This window comes from Meriones unguiculatus, chromosome 7, assembly GCF_030254825.1.
Source record: "Meriones unguiculatus strain TT.TT164.6M chromosome 7, Bangor_MerUng_6.1, whole genome shotgun sequence".
In the NCBI taxonomy this organism is placed as follows: Eukaryota; Metazoa; Chordata; class Mammalia; order Rodentia; family Muridae; genus Meriones; species Meriones unguiculatus.
Genome location: NC_083355.1, coordinates 47,674,570 through 47,693,048, shown reverse-complemented (window position 1 = coordinate 47,693,048; position 18,479 = coordinate 47,674,570). Strand labels below are relative to the sequence as shown.

At 45.7% G+C, this 18,479-nt stretch overlaps 1 protein-coding gene across 12 annotated transcripts in view; it reads right to left on the bottom strand.

Moving 5' to 3' along the window:
- Window positions 1–8,528, bottom strand: part of Nwd1 (NACHT and WD repeat domain containing 1) — a 63,053-nt gene extending 54,525 nt beyond the window's left edge. For 4 of the 12 annotated variants that reach the window (XM_060387373.1, XM_060387375.1, XM_060387381.1 and 1 more), the window contains exons 1-2: window positions 5,291–5,709; window positions 2,376–2,461 (exon numbers count right to left, since the gene is read on the bottom strand). In XM_060387373.1, the coding sequence (XP_060243356.1) occupies window positions 2,376–2,461; window positions 5,291–5,420 (216 nt within the window). In that variant the 5' untranslated portion in view covers window positions 5,421–5,709. Of the gene's footprint in view, window positions 1–2,375; window positions 2,462–2,864; window positions 3,036–5,290; window positions 5,711–8,105 lie in introns of those variants that run through there. The other 8 variants (XM_060387377.1, XM_060387380.1, XM_060387384.1 and 5 more) reach the window with 4 other exon arrangements.
- Between the last annotated feature and the right edge of the window lie 9,951 nt (window positions 8,529–18,479).

Below are 18,479 nucleotides of genomic sequence, written 5' to 3'. Positions count from 1 at the left end.
TGCTCTTTCAGAAAACTGGGTTGAGCCCCAAGAGTTCACACCAGGTATTTCACAACAGCCTGGAACCCCAGCTCTGGGACTCCAAAGCCCTCTTTTGGTTCCCACAGACACCTGCACAGATGGCACACAGATACACATAAATAAAAAACAAAAACCTGGGGGCTGGAATAATGGCTCGGAGGTTAAGAGCACTGGCTGCTTTTCCCGAGGTCCTGAGTGCAGTTCCCAGCAACCACATGGTGGCTCACAACCATCCATAATTAGATCTGAACAGAATGCTCTATAAATAATAAATAAACATTATTTAAAAAAACAAAAACAGCTTGGTAGGGCTGAGGCTGTGCCTGGGTGGTAGAATGCCTGGCACACAGAGAGCCTAAGTTTGATGTCCAGTGCTGTCCAGCATGTGGAGATGGGGCCATGCCTTTTATCTCTGCACTTGGAAAGTAGAGGCAGGAGGTACAGAGCTCAAGGCCATAGTAGCTACATAGTGAGGTCAGTGTCAGCCTGGATTTCACGAGACACATCTCAACAACAATTTTAAAAATTTGAAGGAAGTTGGGAGTTTTTAGTGGTGTTCCTTTTAAAAGGAGGGCATGCCCAAGCTTGCTGGGAACAAGCTTTGTGAGAGATGGTATTGAGAACAACAGGAAGTGACCCAGCCAATTCTCCTTAGCAACCAAGCACCAGGTCCACCTCTGCCCACAGGCTGTCAGGGAGGTGGAGGAAGAGGGGGTGGGATGGGCGGGGGAGCTGGGCAGAACGGCAGCCTGCAGCACTGACCCTGAGAAGGCTGGAATGACAGGAAGACAAAGAGAACTGCCCCCGCTCTTGTAAATTCTGTAGCACAGAGAGAAAGAAATGCAAACCCTGAGCAACTACAGCAGAGACTGAGAGGATCAGGACAGGGGAGAGGCAGTGAGGGTGCAGCTTCCAGGGGCTCTCCTTCCCCTCCCCCTAGCTTTTGCCATCTACCTGGGGCACCACAAAGACAATGGTGTTGAAGGAGCAAGCAGAAGGCTTGCATGCTTCCTCAGGGTATAAGATCCCCTTTCTGTCTCCCTTTGGTTCTGGTAGTGCTGAGGCCAGGCCCCGGGCGGTCACACATGTGAGGCAAGTGCTCCACTACTGAGCTACATCCTCAAGTCCTGTTTATTTTATTTTACTTATTTATTTTGAGACAGCAACACCCTATGTATCCCAAGCTGGCCTTGAACTCTGGGCTCAAACAATGCTATTCTTGCTGAGGACCCAGGTTTTTTCCCCTAGCACCTATGTGGCAGCTCACAACCATCTGTAAGTCCAGTTTCAGAGAACCTGATGCCCTCCTTTGGCCTTCAAGGGTACTGCACACATGTGATGCACAGACATGCATGCAAACATCCAATCGCATAAAATAACATTAAATAAACCTTGTTCAAAGCGTGACTACGACAGCAGGTGTGGTGGCATGTGCAGCACATGAGTGCTCACAGACACGCACTGGTGAAACCAGGAACCTTAACCACACAGGGCTGTCTCCTAAATGGAGAAAAGGTGTATCTGCTTTCCACCCAGAAGGCTGGATGGTTAGTGTTAATAATAAGGACCTTTGTGATCTATAGGGCCAGACCTCACCTAAATTCCCCAGAATGTCCATTCCAGACTCTCCCTCCCTAGACCTGTGTCTTTAATTTTGTTTCTCAGTCAATAGAACCCATCCTTACAGGAAATGTCACATCTTTATAGCCTGGTGCTCTCTGTGCTATCTCAGTCAGAGGACACACCAGATCCTGGACCCTTGAGCTCTAAAACTGGCCTTGATGCTAGCAGTTATGTGTACTTTAACATAGCCACACCTTAAGCTTTATTGTGCACATGGGATTGAGATCATTGCTACTAGGAATTTTTTTTCAACATTACGCTGTACTTAAACATGTCTAGAATAAGCAGCCTGGGGTCAGACTCTGGAAGTATGATCCTGCCTGGCTAACTAGGTCTCAGTTAGGCCGGTTGCAAATCATTTCTCTGTCGACCACGGCATTTGTAGGGACCCCCACAGTGGCACACATCTAGCACTCAGTGGCCTTTAATCCTAGCACTCAGGAGGCAGAGGCAGCTGGACGTCTTGGAGTTGTAGCTCAGGTAGTAGACTGTCTGCCTGGTACACATTCATCCCACGGTACATCCACATCAGTGCATACATGGGGCTTGGTGGCACATTACTATCACTTGCAAGGTACAGGTAGGAGGATCATGAATTGTAGGTCATCCTCAGTGACACAATGAGTTCAAGTCCCAGCCTGAGCTGAGACCTTGTCTCACAAAACAAAACAAAGCTATATGAAACCCAGAGCTAAAGCACCAAACGGACGACAAGCGGAGATGTGACTTACCTCGAATGTCAAGCCGTGTTTCCGGCAGAAGCTCTGCACCTCAGGGTAGGCCATACACTCCAAGGCTTCTCTCTCTGCGTCCATATCTGCAAGGCACAGCCAGAAGGGTGTTAGCAAGAAGATTCCAGAAGTCTGTCCAGCCTACTGCTGTGTTTCATCAGACCCCTGCAAGACTGGAGCCCTCCTGAATATCAAGAAGTACCAGACCAAAAAAAAAAAAGAAGAAGAGGAAGAGGTGGAGGAGGAAGAAGAAGAGGAAGAAAGATGGGGCCAGCGAGTTGGCTCAGCAGTAGAGAAACTTGCTGCCAAGCCTGCCACTTGCCCACAGGACAAAATGACACTTGAAAGTTGTCCTGAGCTCCACACACATGCTGTCCCGACACATACACATACATAATATGCTCTCCCAGAAAGATCACACACATAAAATTAATGAAATTTGGAAAATCACATGGAGTCATACCAAACAGACGAAGTACCCTGGATTACCTGGAGTCACCTGTGAGAGCTCCACATGTCACAGTCCAGGATACCCTCAGTCCCAGCCCAGAAGGATGAGCCCAGGCTAAGTTAAGGCAGCCAGAAAAAGTGTAGGCCTCTAGGGCAGGGAGCACTGGACAGTGGGGCCCCTGGACCCAGCAAGCCAGAGGCCTTTCCGAAGTTTTTCAGCCCCAGGCAGTTATGTAAACTCTGTCCTCCCTATCCAAAGGGAGACACATGATTTAGTCACATTTGGCTCATTATACGCTCTTGGACCCAGCACTTGGGGGGCCCTGGGGTGAAACTCCTTGCATTGCAACAAAACAAGGGAACCCACCAAACGCAGCCAGGACTCTCAGCTGATCACAAACCAGGTAAACATGGAGGTCACATGCAGGTACTGCCAATCCTTTCCAGGCTCTGCTTGCCACACTAAGGGATTATTCTCTGGCCCTCTGAAATGCAGAGCGAACCAGCTATGTTGGTGGTGCTTGTGCTTGTGGTGCTAAAACAGAACCAGGACCTCACACACGCTAATCAGGGCCCCACCCCTGCGCCATGCCCCCATCCCCTCACTGGAGGATTTTAGGGGGGCTGGGGGCTGAGGTAGGGCTCTACCACAACTCAAAGTAACTGACTCAAAATACCTTTTCAGATTCTGACTTAGGAGCTGTCCAGGATGGGAGCCTGGGGACGGTCTCCCACAAACGTGTCCCCTTCTAAACCTATCTTATCAACTTTATAGGCTGTTTGGATAGGGTCATAAAATATTTATCAGATAGTAAATTCAGGCCAGAGCCTTGCTAACCATGAGAGGCACATCAAGAGACACGGTAAAGCCTAAAATCAGGAGCTTGCACGTGGCTCCAGCATCTCAACTTGTCAGGCACATACAGAGCATATGTGGGGTCTCCAGGTACTGTCCCAGCACTAATAAGCCAACAGATCAAAAGAATACATGCAATCCAAGTGGCAAACAATGATGAAACTTCAACAATGCCATCAGCCATTGTCACTCAGCCGTTACTGAAAAATTAAACAGGGCTGTGCATAGTGGCACACTCCTTTAATCCCAGCACTCAGGAGGTAGAGGCAGAAGGGACTCTGAGTTTGAGGGCAGCCTGGTCTACAGAGAGAGTTCCAGGACAGCCCGAACCACAGTGTAACCATATCTCAAAGAAAAAAATTTTAAATGGAGAATGAATAAAATCAGAATTGAACAGTAGACTATACTGTACAAGGGGACACTCAAACGCTCAAAGCACATATCTTTCAGTAATGTGAGCAGAACTGCATCTGAGAAGCCCACCCGGATCAAGCTGAGAAAACTGACCATTAGATTGGTGCCCTGTGGTACTCCATGCTCAGTGAGAGTGCTGTGTGCTCAGTGAGAGTGAGTGCTGTGTGTTTTGTGAGAGTGCTGTGTGATGAGTGAGAGTGCTGTTTTCTCTGTGACCATGCTGCATGCTTGGTGACAATGCTGTGTGCTTGGTCATAGTGCTGCAAGCTGGGCAACAGTGCTGCATGGTCAGCAAGAGTGCTGCATGCTTGGTGGAATCAGCCTGCAGTATGAACCTGAGTGTAAAAGTATTTATGCTGTGGAAATTGAAAGCTAATGCAGATCAGGCACTTTCATGTGTAGTTTTATTTAATGTGAAGAAGAGAGTAAACATTGCCAGGACACAGCTGTATGCAGCTGGTACTGTCACAGAGCACACCGCTTGGTCAAGGGGAGCCAACATACAATTTAAAGCACAAGGGTTATGGAAATGGAAAAATGTGTGAAGGGGCTTGCCATCAAGCCTGAAGAACCAAGTTCAATTCCTTGGACACACCTGGTGAAGGGAGAGAAAGAAACGGCTCCTGAAAGCTGTCTCTGTGCACAGCTCATGTGCCTCCCCCAAAATAAATACATGTATAAAATAAGGGAGGGCCTAGGAGGTGGCTCATGCAGAGAGTGCTTGCCTAACATAAACTAAGTTCAATCCCCAGAACAAAGACATCAAAAATACTTTCTGTAAGAAATGCTTGGGCAGGAGCCTAGGGGTGTGGCTCGATGGGAGAGTGTTTGCAGGGCAGACATGAGGCCCCTTGTCTGCAGACAAGTTCTCACCCCGGCACCTGTCAGGTGTGTGAAGGAAGCTGGCTTCTTCCTCCAGCAACTGCAAAGCATGCACAGGGCAAACAAAAGGAGCAGAGCACAAAGGACATTTTCCATGACCACTGGTTGTGATACCAGACCACTTACCACAACTATCTCCAACTGTTTACCCTATATGGTTGAGAAAGAAACAGAGCATCCTGGGGAGCCTTGACAATAATTCTTATGTGGGTCACCAACCCATGTCCATTCACACACATCTTTTGGAGGACCCCAAGAGGCATAGCCACTATCAAGAGTGGCTACTTGTCTCAACCCTTGGCCCAGCCCTTACCTGAGATGTTAGAACTGATGAAGATGACCACAGCCCTGCTGGCAGAGGGTTCTGGAAGGGAGCCTGCCTGACCCTGGAGAAGCCTCTGGCGAAGGCCAGGGCTAAGCGGCCCCATACTCATGCTTCCCATCAGCCTCGATAATTCTCCCTAGGAAAGGGCCTGAGATCCATGGACTTCACAGCAGCAGCTGAGGAGCCCTCCCAGGAGGCTGGCCAGGCACAGCCATCTGGAAGAGGGGCTGTATCTCGCGCTCTATTTCCACTTGGTTACTTAATCACCACCAGCACTCCTGCAGGGATGGCGAGATGCTTGTCTGCAAGTACCAACAGAACGTGGGACAGCAGCTTTCCCCAGTGTCACTGGGTGTTGTTGCCTTCTTCAGCCACCAGAGTCTTCTTCCAGCTTCTCATGGAAGGTTCAGTGGTCGCCATAGCAACTATGGTCTGCAGCACGGGGTGCTAGAGCCCAGGGACCAGACAATCTTTCCGACACCTGTCTCCCCTGGGGCCTCTGTGTAAACTGAGCCTGAGCCCAGGTGTGCAGAGGGATGCTAGGAGCTGCCGTGAGTAACCCTGGCATTGGGAAGAGACTCCACTCCGTCCCACCTTCTCTGCCTGCTAAGCCAGTGTTCAGGCGTCACAGTTGTATCACCAGAAGCACTATGCCACCCCCCCAGAGGTGTGGATGCCTGCAGACATTTACAGTTGTTGGGCATAGAGTTTCCATGAACATGAAGTGATTGGAAGGCTGGAGGAGTGGCTCAGGGGTGGAGCCTCTGCCTAGAATTCCCCAGTGAGGGGCTGGGTGTTGCTGAGGGGTGGAGTCCCTGCCTAGAATTCTCCAGTGACTGTTGGTGTGGATGGTTTTATGTGGTCTGGATTTATGTACACATAAAATCCTAGATCAGTAGTTCTGAACCTATGGGTCATGACCCCTTTGGCAGTTGAAAGACCCTTTCACAGGATCACCTAAGAGCACCAGAAAACAGAGATATTTACATTACAATTCATAAAAGTAGCAAAAATACAGCTATGATGTAGCAACATAAATGGTTTTATGGTTTAGGGTCATCATAACATGAGAAACTGTATTAAAGGGTCACAGTGTTAGGAAGGTTGAGAACCACGGCCCTAGGCTGACTCTCAATGCAGATGGGGGGAATAGGGAAGGAGAACGAAGAGGAGAGGGAGGGGAGAAGTATCTAACTCTCCCCCAATTCTCAGTCTTATCGATCCCAGTGACAGGCATATGATGAACCTGTGTGTCCTTTCATGTGGCACCTGGGCTGGCTCCTCCACTGTCTTCTTGGAGTGTGGAAGCATCAAGCCTCCCGGTCCAGGTGTCTGCTCTATCTTCTGTCTGTTGAGAGCAATCCCCCCCAACCCAAGACACCTGGTCACAAGTCATTTGTCAGGCAGCTAGGCACTGAGAACACACAGATTTGCAAGGCACCAAGAGTGCTTGATGGGCAGATATAGATAGATAGATAGATAGATAGATAGATAGATAGATAGATAGATGCTCTATATTATATTGTATGTCATTTACATGAAATATTGATATGTGTTAAAGAAATGGCTTGGGTGCACACCTGTGCTCCAGCACTCTGGAGGGCGAAGTAGGAAGGTCTAAGTCTCCTATCACCCTGGGTTAGAGTGACACCCTATCTGAGGGAGCTGGAGAGATGACTTGGTGGTTAAGAACTCTGTCTCTCCTGTTTCAGGGATCCAGTGCCCTCTTCTGGCTTCCTAAGGCACTCCACACACATGGTACACAGACCTACATGTAGGCAAAACAACCATGCACATAAAATGAAATACAGAAGAAAAGAAAACAAAAATATATAGGGCTGGCAAGATGGATCAGGGTAATGGCGCTTGCAGCCAAGCCTGATCATTTAAGTTTGACTCCCAGGACCATTATGGTGCATGAGTCCACACACAGGCTGTGATGGGGCACACTCACTCACACAAGACCGGATCACACAACAGCATGTGGCCATGAGTCCGTGATTATCACTTCCTAGTATTTACAGGAGGTTTCTAAGTCTTCATCCAGACCCTGGGTTCTTCATGTCCCCTAACCCTGGCTTGCTCAATTTCTTTATGACACTGAACTACTCTGGCGGGCGCAGGACCAGCCCTATCTCTGCCCAGATCCATCCACTAAATATCAAAAACCCCTCACTGCCACCAAAGTCCACAATCAAAACCTCTCCAGATGTCAGTGCCTCCCTGGAGGTGGGATCCCCAGTGGTTCAGATCCCCTTGCCTAATCAGGACATAGTGGCACACGCCTGTAAGCACTTGGGGTGCTAGCCTAGCACAGCAGTGCGTGCCTGTAATCCCGTGAGCCAGAGGCAAGAGAATCAGTAATTCAAAGTTGCCCTTACACACACGGTGCGTTCAAGGCCAGTCTGAGCATGAGACTATCTCATAGACATCAAGGGGGTGGCATTCAGGATGTGCATGCTGGAGAAGTTCATGCTCAACACCAGCCTGGGTCAGCATCGCACATTGAGGCCTTCCTGGATTATAGACAACCCTGCCAAAAACAAAACAAACAAACAAAAAGCAGGAGGTGGGAGGAGGGGGAAAGGGAGGAGGAGAAAGAGGGAGAGATGAAGAGGAGAAGGGCCTATCCATAGTTTACCTTAAAGCCTTTGCACATACTAAGCCAAATCTGTGCAGCTAACATTCTTTCCCATTCTCCTTTCAGCTCAAATGCTTCCTCTACTGAAGGTCCTTGACTTGCTAGCCCCTTTCAACCACGCGCTGTGGGGCCTGCCCGTATTGTATTCTGTGTGGTACTCACCCTCAGCTTCAGCCTCTCCATGCTCAGTGTCTGTTCCTTGGGGAACATGGCTCCCACAGGTGCATGAATCCTGGGAGCCTGTGTCTGCATACCTGGCCCACTGCAGGGGCTTGTTGAAAAATCTGACCCTCAGTGGGTCCTTGGGCAGCTGCCCATCACTTTGACTCCTGTATGTAACTGCAGACTACTCAGCAAGAGTGGGATGTCTTCCATAAGCTCAGGGCCCTTCACAGTGCCTGCTCCAGGCTCTCCCAGTAATGCCAGCTTCCCTCTTGCTGGCATGCAGGGATTCAACTTGGAAGTCTCTGAGAGAAATGGGTGGAAGAAGGAAGTCCTCTGAGCCCAGGGCCACTGTGAAAATGAGGCTCTGCCTCTCCTGGAAACTTTTGTCTTAGGTTTTTTCTGGTCACCCAGCCGAGTTCTCCCAGCAACTGGGATAAAGGAAAGGAGCTGTCTGTGGCTAAGCCTGACTGAGCTGGGCTTCTGGCCAGGCCTGGTGGTTAACTGTTGTGTGCCAGGCTTCACAGCTCACAGTGTGCCAGGGCTAACCTCATTTTGTTTCTTAGACTCCATCTTAAGTTGACTATCCTCATGTGACTTGGCCCCCCACCCTTGAGTTCCAGAAAAAGCCCCAGAATGTCCCTAGCAGCTTGCAGCCAGACACAGACACAGGCTTACTGATAATGACTAGGATGGTAAAAAAAAAATAAAAATAAAAATAAAAGTTGCTTCCAGGTCAAGATACCTTTTGGACTGTTTTTCTCTGTGGTTTGGCCAGAATCAATCAACCAATTTGTTTACAGTGCACTGCATTCCTTTGCCCCTTGCCCAATCATGTAATGCCAAGGCTTGGAAGTCCCTTCTTGTGTTTTTTCCCTTTAAAAACCCTGTTTCCCCAGACCTCGGGGTCGCTTTCCCAACCTGCTGTGCCGGGAAGGATTGTGACCCGGGCTCAAGCTTGTAATAAAAGAACTGTCTTGTGTTTGCATCAGACTCATGTTCCTGGTGGTATCTTGGGCATCTCGTGATCTGAGCATAACACCATCTGTGGGGGAGGGGGATTGCAGGATACTAGCTGGTTCCAATCTGATACCATGAGGAGAGGCTATGAGAGGAGGCTAAAATCCCATCACAGAGCTGAGGGAAATGCACTCCAGGGGCCGGAGAGAGGGTCAGAGGTTAAGAGCAATTGTTGCTCTTCCTCAGGACCTGAGTTCAGTACCAGCGCCCACACTGGCTGTGGCTCACGGTCACCTGTACCTCCACCTTCAGGACGTTCATCACCACCTTCTGCTCCTTGGACACGGCAGGAACCTGTGAAATGTGGGTCCTGAAGGTCTCAAACTCAAGTCGTCAGGTCTTAGTATGCATTCCCAATGGGGGAAGGGTGACATTTGGGACTAAAATAGTCTTTGCTGAGCACTGCAGGGCATGGAATAGTCAGGTCTCTACTGCTGTGATGAAACATCATGACTAAAAGCAACTTGGGGAGGAAAGGGTTTATTTCAGCTTATACTTCCAAGACACACTTTGTCACTGAGACAATACAAGACAAGACCTGAAGCAGAGGCCAGACCTGGTGGCCTAGCACTCAGGAAGGCAGAGGCAGGTGGATATCTGTGAGTTTGAGGCCAACCTGGTCTACAACGAGAGTCTAGGACAGCCAAGGCTACACAGAGAAACCCTGTCTCAGGAAAAAAAAAAAAAAAAATATATATATATATATATATATATATATATATATATATATATATATATGAAGCAGAGGTCACAGAGGGGTGCTGCTTACTGGCTTGCTCCCCTTGCCTTGCTCAGCCTACTTCTTTTGACATCCCAAGACCAGCTGCCCAGGGGTGGCTTAGTGAGCTGGGCTCTTCCACAGCAATTGCCAACTACAGAAATACAGCTGTCTAATTGGATTTAAGGCCCAGTCTTTAGGAGGAAAATCGTGCCTGATACTGAAAACCTAGCCAGCTTCTCAGAGGTAGTGAGGTCAGGGACCTTAGAAAAGAACCTATTACTGCCACATTGCTAGAACAGTGTAATTTATTACTGTATTCTACACCATATCCTTAGACCCACAGATGAGCACAGCTCCCACCCCTCCTCACTGAAGCCTCTTTATGGCAAATGGAGCCCGTCACAGCAAGCCACACTGCACAGTGCAGATCAGCAGATGATAGGGGCCAAGCCCCAGTGGATACAGGCACATCCCACATCTGTGGCTCGGGAGCATCTGTGTAGAGGGGATGGACAGGAAGATTTAAGAGCCAGAATACCAGGAAGTCTGCTGTGAAACAGTCTCCCTAGAAACGGCTTCATGAACAAGACAGGGACAGTAGCAGTGCCAATGGACATGTTAATCTGGAAGGGAGAGAAAATTTCATGGAGTCCCACCCTCAACCAAAGAAGTACAGGAAACTAAGGACAGCTGGGAGAGAGAGAATTAGCCTCTCCCAGAGATGAGGACCCTCATTGGTTGTCCAGTATAGTGTGGTCAGCTCAGAAACCAGATACACACCAGCAAACTAACAAAACTTAACAAAAACTAACAAAAAATGGGCTCAGCAGGCTGCATTTATACATGTGCTGTGTTCACACACATTTGTATGTAATACTAATCAAAGGAAAAGAGGTGCTACACAGTGGTGGAACAGGCCTTTATTATTTTTTGTAACAGGATTTCCTTAGATGTCCTGAAACTCGCTCTGTAGGCCAGGCTGGGTGTAAACTCCGAGATCCACCTACTTCTGCCTCCTGAACGCTGGAGTTAAAGGCAAATGAACATTTTTGTTGTTGTTAATATCCTTGAGAAGGGGTCGTATAGCTGGGCTGGACTTGAACTTATCCTCCTGCCTCTGCTGCCCTGTGAAATAGCAACTGAGAAGCATGTGGAGAGTCATCCTGTAATTCTCACTGTGGCTTACCTACTGAGGCCTGAGGCCTTCTCCTGCAAGTCTAATACATCCCAGCCTTACGGGAGAGGGATCCATGCAGTCAAGCTGCTGAGCAGGAACCTGGGAGGCCCGGCTCGGGCAGGGCGGCGGCGCCCTCTGCCGTTGAGTCTGGGAATTGTGCGCAAATGAGCAAATGGGTGCAGCTCCTTGTCCCTGAGCCCACTGAAGAGGCCCAAGGCTACTATGGCCACGCTTGCTTGTACATTTGAGGGGATGACGGGCTTCTGCTGCCCTGGGAAACCCAAGGCCCAGTGTGGTGGCACACGCCTTTAATCTCAGCACTCCAGAGGCAGAGGGAGGCAGATCCTGTGAGTTTGAGGCCAGCCTGGTCTACAAAGTGAGACCCTGCCTCAAAAACGAAATTTTAAAAATTAGCTGAGGTTAGCACTAATAAACAGGACCTCATGAAACTGCAAAACTTCTGCACAGCAAAGGACATGATTGTTGTAAGTTGCGATTAATATTTACTATTGGTTTATCTTTTATTAACGCTGCTGTTAATCCTAAACAGCTGTATACCCAAATCACTACACAGAGACTGGGTTTATTTAGAACACAATGCTGGGCAATAGTTACTCCCTCTTAAACCTCCAAGCCCTCATAGTTTCCTAACATTTAGATTTTACCCATTATACTTGCTTTTTGTGAAATCTTAGGTCTGGTTCATTCTCCACATAGTTCCAAGATCTCCTCCCAGCTCGGCTCTCCTTGCTCTGCCCTCCTCCCTCTGCCCTCCTTGCTCTACCTCGCCCTTTCTCCTCCTACTCATTTTCCTGCCCTCTGGCTCCTCCCTTCTTTCCTTTCCTCTGGCTCCTCCCAGCTCAACATTGTGTCTAGTTGCTTTATTTTGCCCTGTTTACACAAAGTTGAGACAGGATGCTTAGAATAAGTATCACAATGCAATATCGGATTGAAACCAGAGAGCGGGTGGGGAAGAAATCAGCATTTGAATGAACAAGGGTAAGGTGTATACATTTCAAAAGAACATTATACCAACACACCATCATTTGAACAAAATGGCAGCCTATGGAATAGAAAAATATCTTTACCAACCAAACAGCTAATAGAGAGGGCTAATGGCCAAAATATAAAAAGAGGAAAAAGCTGGATATCAAAAAAGCAAATAATCCAATTTTAAGGTGGGTACAAATTTAAATGGAGAATTTCAACAGAGGAGTCTCTAATGGCTGGAAAGCACTTAAAGAAATGTTCAAACATCTTTAGCCATCAGGGAAATGCAAATCAAAACTACTTTGCGATTTCATCTTACCTCTGTCAGGGTGGCTAAGATCAAAAACACAAGTGACAGCTCATGCTGGTGAGGATGTGAAACAAGGAGAACACTCCTCCATTGCTGGTGGGAGTGCAAACTTGTACAGCCTCTATAGATATCAACATGGCAGTTCCTCATAAAATTGGGAATCAGTCTACCTCAAGACCCAGCTATACCACTCTTGGGTATAGACCCAAAGGATGCTTCATTCTACCACAAGGACATTTGGTTAACCCTGTTCTTTGCTGCTTTATTAATAATAGCAACTGGAAACAACCTTCACCAAAAGAATAGATACCTTTACACAATGGAGTATTACTCAGCAGTTTTAAAAAAAATGGCATCATGAAATTTGAAGGTAAACTGAAAGAACTAAAAAATCATCCTGAGTGATGTATCCCAGACTCAAAAAGACAAACATGGTGTGCATTTGCTTCTATGTGGGTATTAGACGTTAAGTCAGTGATAAACAAGCTACAGACCATAGAGCCACAAAGATGAGCTACAGGAAACCAGACATGGAGGGAACCAATAGATCTCCCTAGAAACAGAAACAGAGTAGATATTTTTGGATAGATGAAGTGAATCTGGGAAGGAAAGGGGCACAAAGGAAGGAATGGGGTAGAGATGGCTGAAATCAAGTGGTATTTGAGGGGTGGTATGAAAACCTAGTACAGTAGAAGCTTCAGAAAATATGTTCATATGTGAAGCCATCTAAATGAAATCATCAAATAATAGGGGGATAGAGCCCTGACTGGCTATCTCTTGTCACCAGTGCTGGGATTTGGTTATATCTAATTGAGTCGTTGGCCAAAGGGGGTCCATGGAAATCCCAAAACAACTCACTGTTGCTAAGACAATAGGTTGTTCTCCACAAACTGTCTACCATTGCTGAAGACAAGACTTATAGAACTCAATGAACATGGAGAGATTGATATCATGCCTACATAGAGCCTTTCCCAATATGTGCTAGGGTCTTTGGTACAGGATGGTACTCTGCAGGCTGCCAACCCAGACACAAACCCTTTGATCTACAATGGTGTCCTGCCCGCAAGATATGCTAATGTAATGGTGGCACAAAGCTTGTGGGAGTGTCTGGTTTGACTAAAGGCCAGCTCCACGAGATGAAACCTGACACTGCTTGGGTGACCAAGAACCTGAGTCTGTGGACATCCCATTTTAGGTTAAATGTTCCAAAGTCTCTCACTCTCTGCATAATGTCCCGTGGTATTTGGTTTTACTCTGGACTTTATATAAGAAAAAAATAGCAATAAACTGACTCCTAATGACATTCTGCTATATAAGGTCAGTGCCTTGCTCAGAGAAGCTTCCCCTGAAGCAGACAGAAACAGATGCAGAGACCCACAGCCAGACACAATGCAGAGAGTGAGTGACCTTGGAACATTCAACCTCAAATGTGATGTCTCCATCAAATCCTTCACCCTCAGAGCTCAGGGAGCCCTGTGGGAGAGGAAGAAGAAAGAGTGTAAGAGCCAGAGGGCTTGGAGGATACCAGGAGAACAAGACCCTCTGAATCAACATGAGCAAAGCTCATTTGAACTCACAGAGACTGAAGCAGCATGCACAGGGCCCACACAGGTTTGTTTTGTTCAAGTCTGATATGATAGTTTTTATCTTATTATATATATATATATATACATATATATATATATATATATGTTTCATTATGTCCCTTAGACATTTGTTTTCTAATGAGAGACAGAAAGGAAGTGGCATGATGTCATTGTCATGCTGAAGACACAAGAGGGTTTTCTAATATCATCTACTATCCAGTCTGCAGTTGTACCTGCCTCATTGTTAGGACAAAAGCAACTTAAGGGAGAAAATATTTATCCTGGCTCACAGTTCCAGTGCACAGCCTGTTGTGGAGGGGACATTACTGTGGCAGGCGCCTGAAAGAGCCAGTCACTCAGTCAGGAAGGAAGGGGATGCATGCCTGTGCTCTGCTAGCTATTTCCTTTATATTCAGTCCAGGATGTAAGCCATGCAATGGTGGTGGCCATGTTTAAGGTGAGTATTTCCATGTCAGACTTTATAGATGTGACCAGATGTTTGGTTTACATGGTAAATCCCATCAAGTTAACAATAAAGATAGTCTATCACAACAGTCTATACTCAAGTTTCCTCTGAGGAAATTGCCCGGGGGCTGGAGAGATGTCTCAGTGGTTAAGAGCATTGGCTGCTCTTCCAAAGGCCCTGAGTTCAATTCCCAGAACCCACTTGGCAGTTCACAGTTGTAACTCCAGTTTCAGGGGATCTGACACCCTCACACAGACTCATGCAGGCAAAAATACATGAATGGCTTTACTGCTAAACCCTGGATGCTTGAGCTTTCCTTAACAAAATGACTAGAAGGAATAGGTTTAAGATAGTCTTGTGTCAAAGTCAGAAATGGCAGATATTAAGAATACCATAGTAAAGGCTATGGCTTTTGGGTCAGATATACACATTAAACAGATGTTTTTAGCATGATGAAAAGCACCTTTAAGTCTATCGCCAGAAAACAACCAAAAGGAAATTAAAATCTCAAGCTTGTGACTGGTTAATAAGCAGTCAGTGCTCCATCAGCTTATCAGAACTTTATTGATCAACTCTGAACTTCTGAAATCTTATAACATAAGCACAACAATAGCATAGAGAGGGAGAGAAATCGCAAATATCTCTCAGTTTTAATATAGCTTAAATTACTTTTTTTATATCATTACAACTTATACTCACATACCTTAAAACACCTACTTAGAACACCCCAAACTTCTTTGTATTTACCAACCTTAAAATACCTACTTAGACCCTTCAATCTTCCTTGCATTTACCAACTTTGAAATACCTTCTTAGAGAGGCTTTACTTTTTAATTTTCATTTACCAACCTTGAAACATCTTCCTAGACCCTTAAACAATTTTTATATCCTCATAACTTAAACATTCATATCCTCAGACCTTACATAAACTTCATATCTTTCTACCCAGTTATTCTACAGGCAGTTAACACGAAGCCTGTGAGCAAGGCAAACCTCTTTGCCTTTCTAAAGAAGAGATCTACTACTTAGTAGTTCTCACTTGCTGATGAATTGACCAGTGAACTAACAGTGGATCTAACTGTCTGCTCTTTAGCTGTAGAGCTACCATTAGCTTAGCTTTGCCATCAATGTGGTCAGAGACCTAAGAAGGATAAATTATAAGCTTAATTAATCTATGTACCAATCAAAATGACAGATATGACTAGTCAGTCCATCACCTAGGCAGTTGTCCCTGGCTCCTGTGGTCTCGTGGCATCATGAGCAGAGGCAGTCTGGCTACCAGGCACAGAAGATGACAGACTGTTTATGTGGAAAAAAAGAACATGAGAGACTGATCTCACCTTGCCTTCTGCAACATGAAACAGTGACTATCCAGGTGTCCACAGTTTAAGCTGGACCCTAGCATAGGCCAGTTGGGGTAGTATCACCCAGTGGTTAGCATACCATAATCCAGAGTCAAAGTCATCTGTCCTTGTGCCCAAATTTTTTTTGGAGACCTTGGGGAGCTACTGCCAGGATTTTGGGGCTTTTTGTCTGTCATAATAAGCTTACACACGTTAGAATGCCCATTCCACAGATCTCTGGCAAGCTTGAGGGCCAGCATATCTGAGTTACTCTTTGTCTATCTTTAGTTATCGACTCTGAATGGCATAATGTAAAAAGAATGTTAAAATCTCTAATTCTGGCATATTCCTTAGATGAGTGTTAGGACCATATTTATTTCAAGTAGATCTATATAGGCAAACTTTATAGTTACCCATCGTAGGCTTAACCTTGAAAACATAAACAAGAGACTAGGTAAAGCTCAATCTTGTAGCCAACTTCAGTCATTAGCATAACTTTAAATATATTTCAGAACTAAAATCAAAGCAAAACTTTCAATCAGATACAGTTCATAGACGCTAGCAAATCTTGCTGATCCCACCATATCATATTATTAAGTCTGGACAGCAAAAGGACAAAAGGACAAAAGTTTCACTTAGCACTAAATAGAGAACTGAACACAGCAGGCAGCACTCAACAAAGATGGTGGTAAAACTATGGCTCCACCCTCTTTATCCCTGAACCATCATGGCGGCTCGCCACAACCAGCCATCAGATGTCGCCGATGGTGTTGCTGCCTTCCATGGTATAGCAATGTGGAGCATTTAAAGCTTCTGGTAACCAAGTTCTTACATTATAAGCAAATAAGTTTTAGAAACAACTACATAACAGAACAGTATAGAACAATTATAAAACTGTACTTGAACTATTCTGGCCATACCAAACCTATGGCCCAGAAAGAAACAGCATTAATCTAGTCATTCAGGAACTGGCAGCCTGGCACAAACTTCAAATCAGCCTGTTAATCTGCATAGACCTTTACAAGCAAGGGCTGAATCACATATACAGCGTTCCATGAAAATACAATCCTGAATTTTATATATAAAATCCATAAAGATATTATTGTAAAATACCTGATTAACTTTAAAATGGTTCATAGCCTTAAACACATTTTTAGAAGAAATCTGTTTTGCAATATCAAAATAAAGTATCCTTTTTAGGAGTGAAGTCACAAAGGATAACCATAATTTTAAAAGTCAAAACTAAATTTTACCAGTATAAACAATTTGATCTTTAAAAGCAATACCAATTTAAAATGAGACTTGTCTTCTTAGTCTAAAAGGAGGTAGGATGATAAACAGAATTCATTGTAACTAAGAAGTTCTCTAATATTTTCTTTTTTACTCATCACATGACAGTTTCAAGATGGTGGAGTCACATGACAGGCCACATGGTTGCTATTTGAAAACATCTGTGCTTCTATAGATGTTACAAACACATATACACAAACATATATGTTTTAAACAAGAGTTTGAATTTAAACTTAACTATATCCAATAACTGTTAATCTATAACCAAAACATACAGAGCATATTAAACATTTAAGATCAGTCAGAAATAAACATCTAATGGCATACATATATTTAAGACAAATTTCTTCTTACTTTCTCTAACTGTAACTTCAAGCACTTTTTTACTTGATAGCTGTGTGGCTGGGGGAGCCACACACTGCAGCCATCCCTTGGCAGGCCTCCTCACCTTTGCCCTCTCATGCTGACCCCCCAGAAGAGAAGCGGCCATCACCATCATTTTTCCTCCTGGAGGCAGGCTTGTACACCTATGGCCATTGCTGCCCTCCGGCCTGCTTTCCCAGCATGCTCTTTCCCTCTCAGAGCTAAAGGCTAAAGAAACAGAGCTTGTGGACCATGGCTCCAGTCACTCTGCCAGAAACCTGTGGCTTGTGTTTGAGCTGCCAAGACCTGTGGCTCTGTTGGCCTAGAACTAAACTCTAGTTTTGCCCATGGTTAAATCAATTCAAGAAGACCCATTATAAAACAGCAAGGACAAGGACATTCATGAACAGACACAAACGTTCCTGGAGAAAACTTGGTCAACCAGAGAATTGCCTTGGTACCATTTGCTGGATCCAGAACCAAAGAACCAATTTGAGAGCTTCCAGGCTCTCCCCAAAACCAAAACCAATGAGAACCGAGGTTCTCCCAAAGAGGTGGCAAGAATGTCTTCTGCACCTCGGGTAGGGAGATTTACAGCACGTCTGCCAATCCCAAGGGCCAGTTCCAACTCCTTTTGCAAAAAGAAACCAAAACCAAGAAATTAGACACCAGAAACAAGAACACAGACACAAAGAAACACAAATAGTAAACCAATATCTCTGAGACACGGATAGACATGAACAGAGCACTCACTTACTGGCCTGTGTTCAGCTCCATGTGCTAGAGATCCTAGGGGATCTTGACCCCCCAAATATTGTGTGTAGAACTTAAGGTCCCCAAAGATCACCAGGAGCCAGACCACCTATACAAAAGTAAAGAGCTTTATTTGGGTTTAAGCTTGGTCTCTCCACTGTCACCAATGCAGTGGCTCAGAGAGAAGAGCCCCAACAGCTGCACAGTAGGGTTTTTATTGGAATTTGAAGAAGGACCGGGAATTTCTGGTTTACCACAGTTACATTGATTGGATGACCAAGGGCAAACTTGTTACAAAGTAACTAGCTAACTAACATATCATTAAGCAAACTATCTGTAGACCTCAGGAATGTTA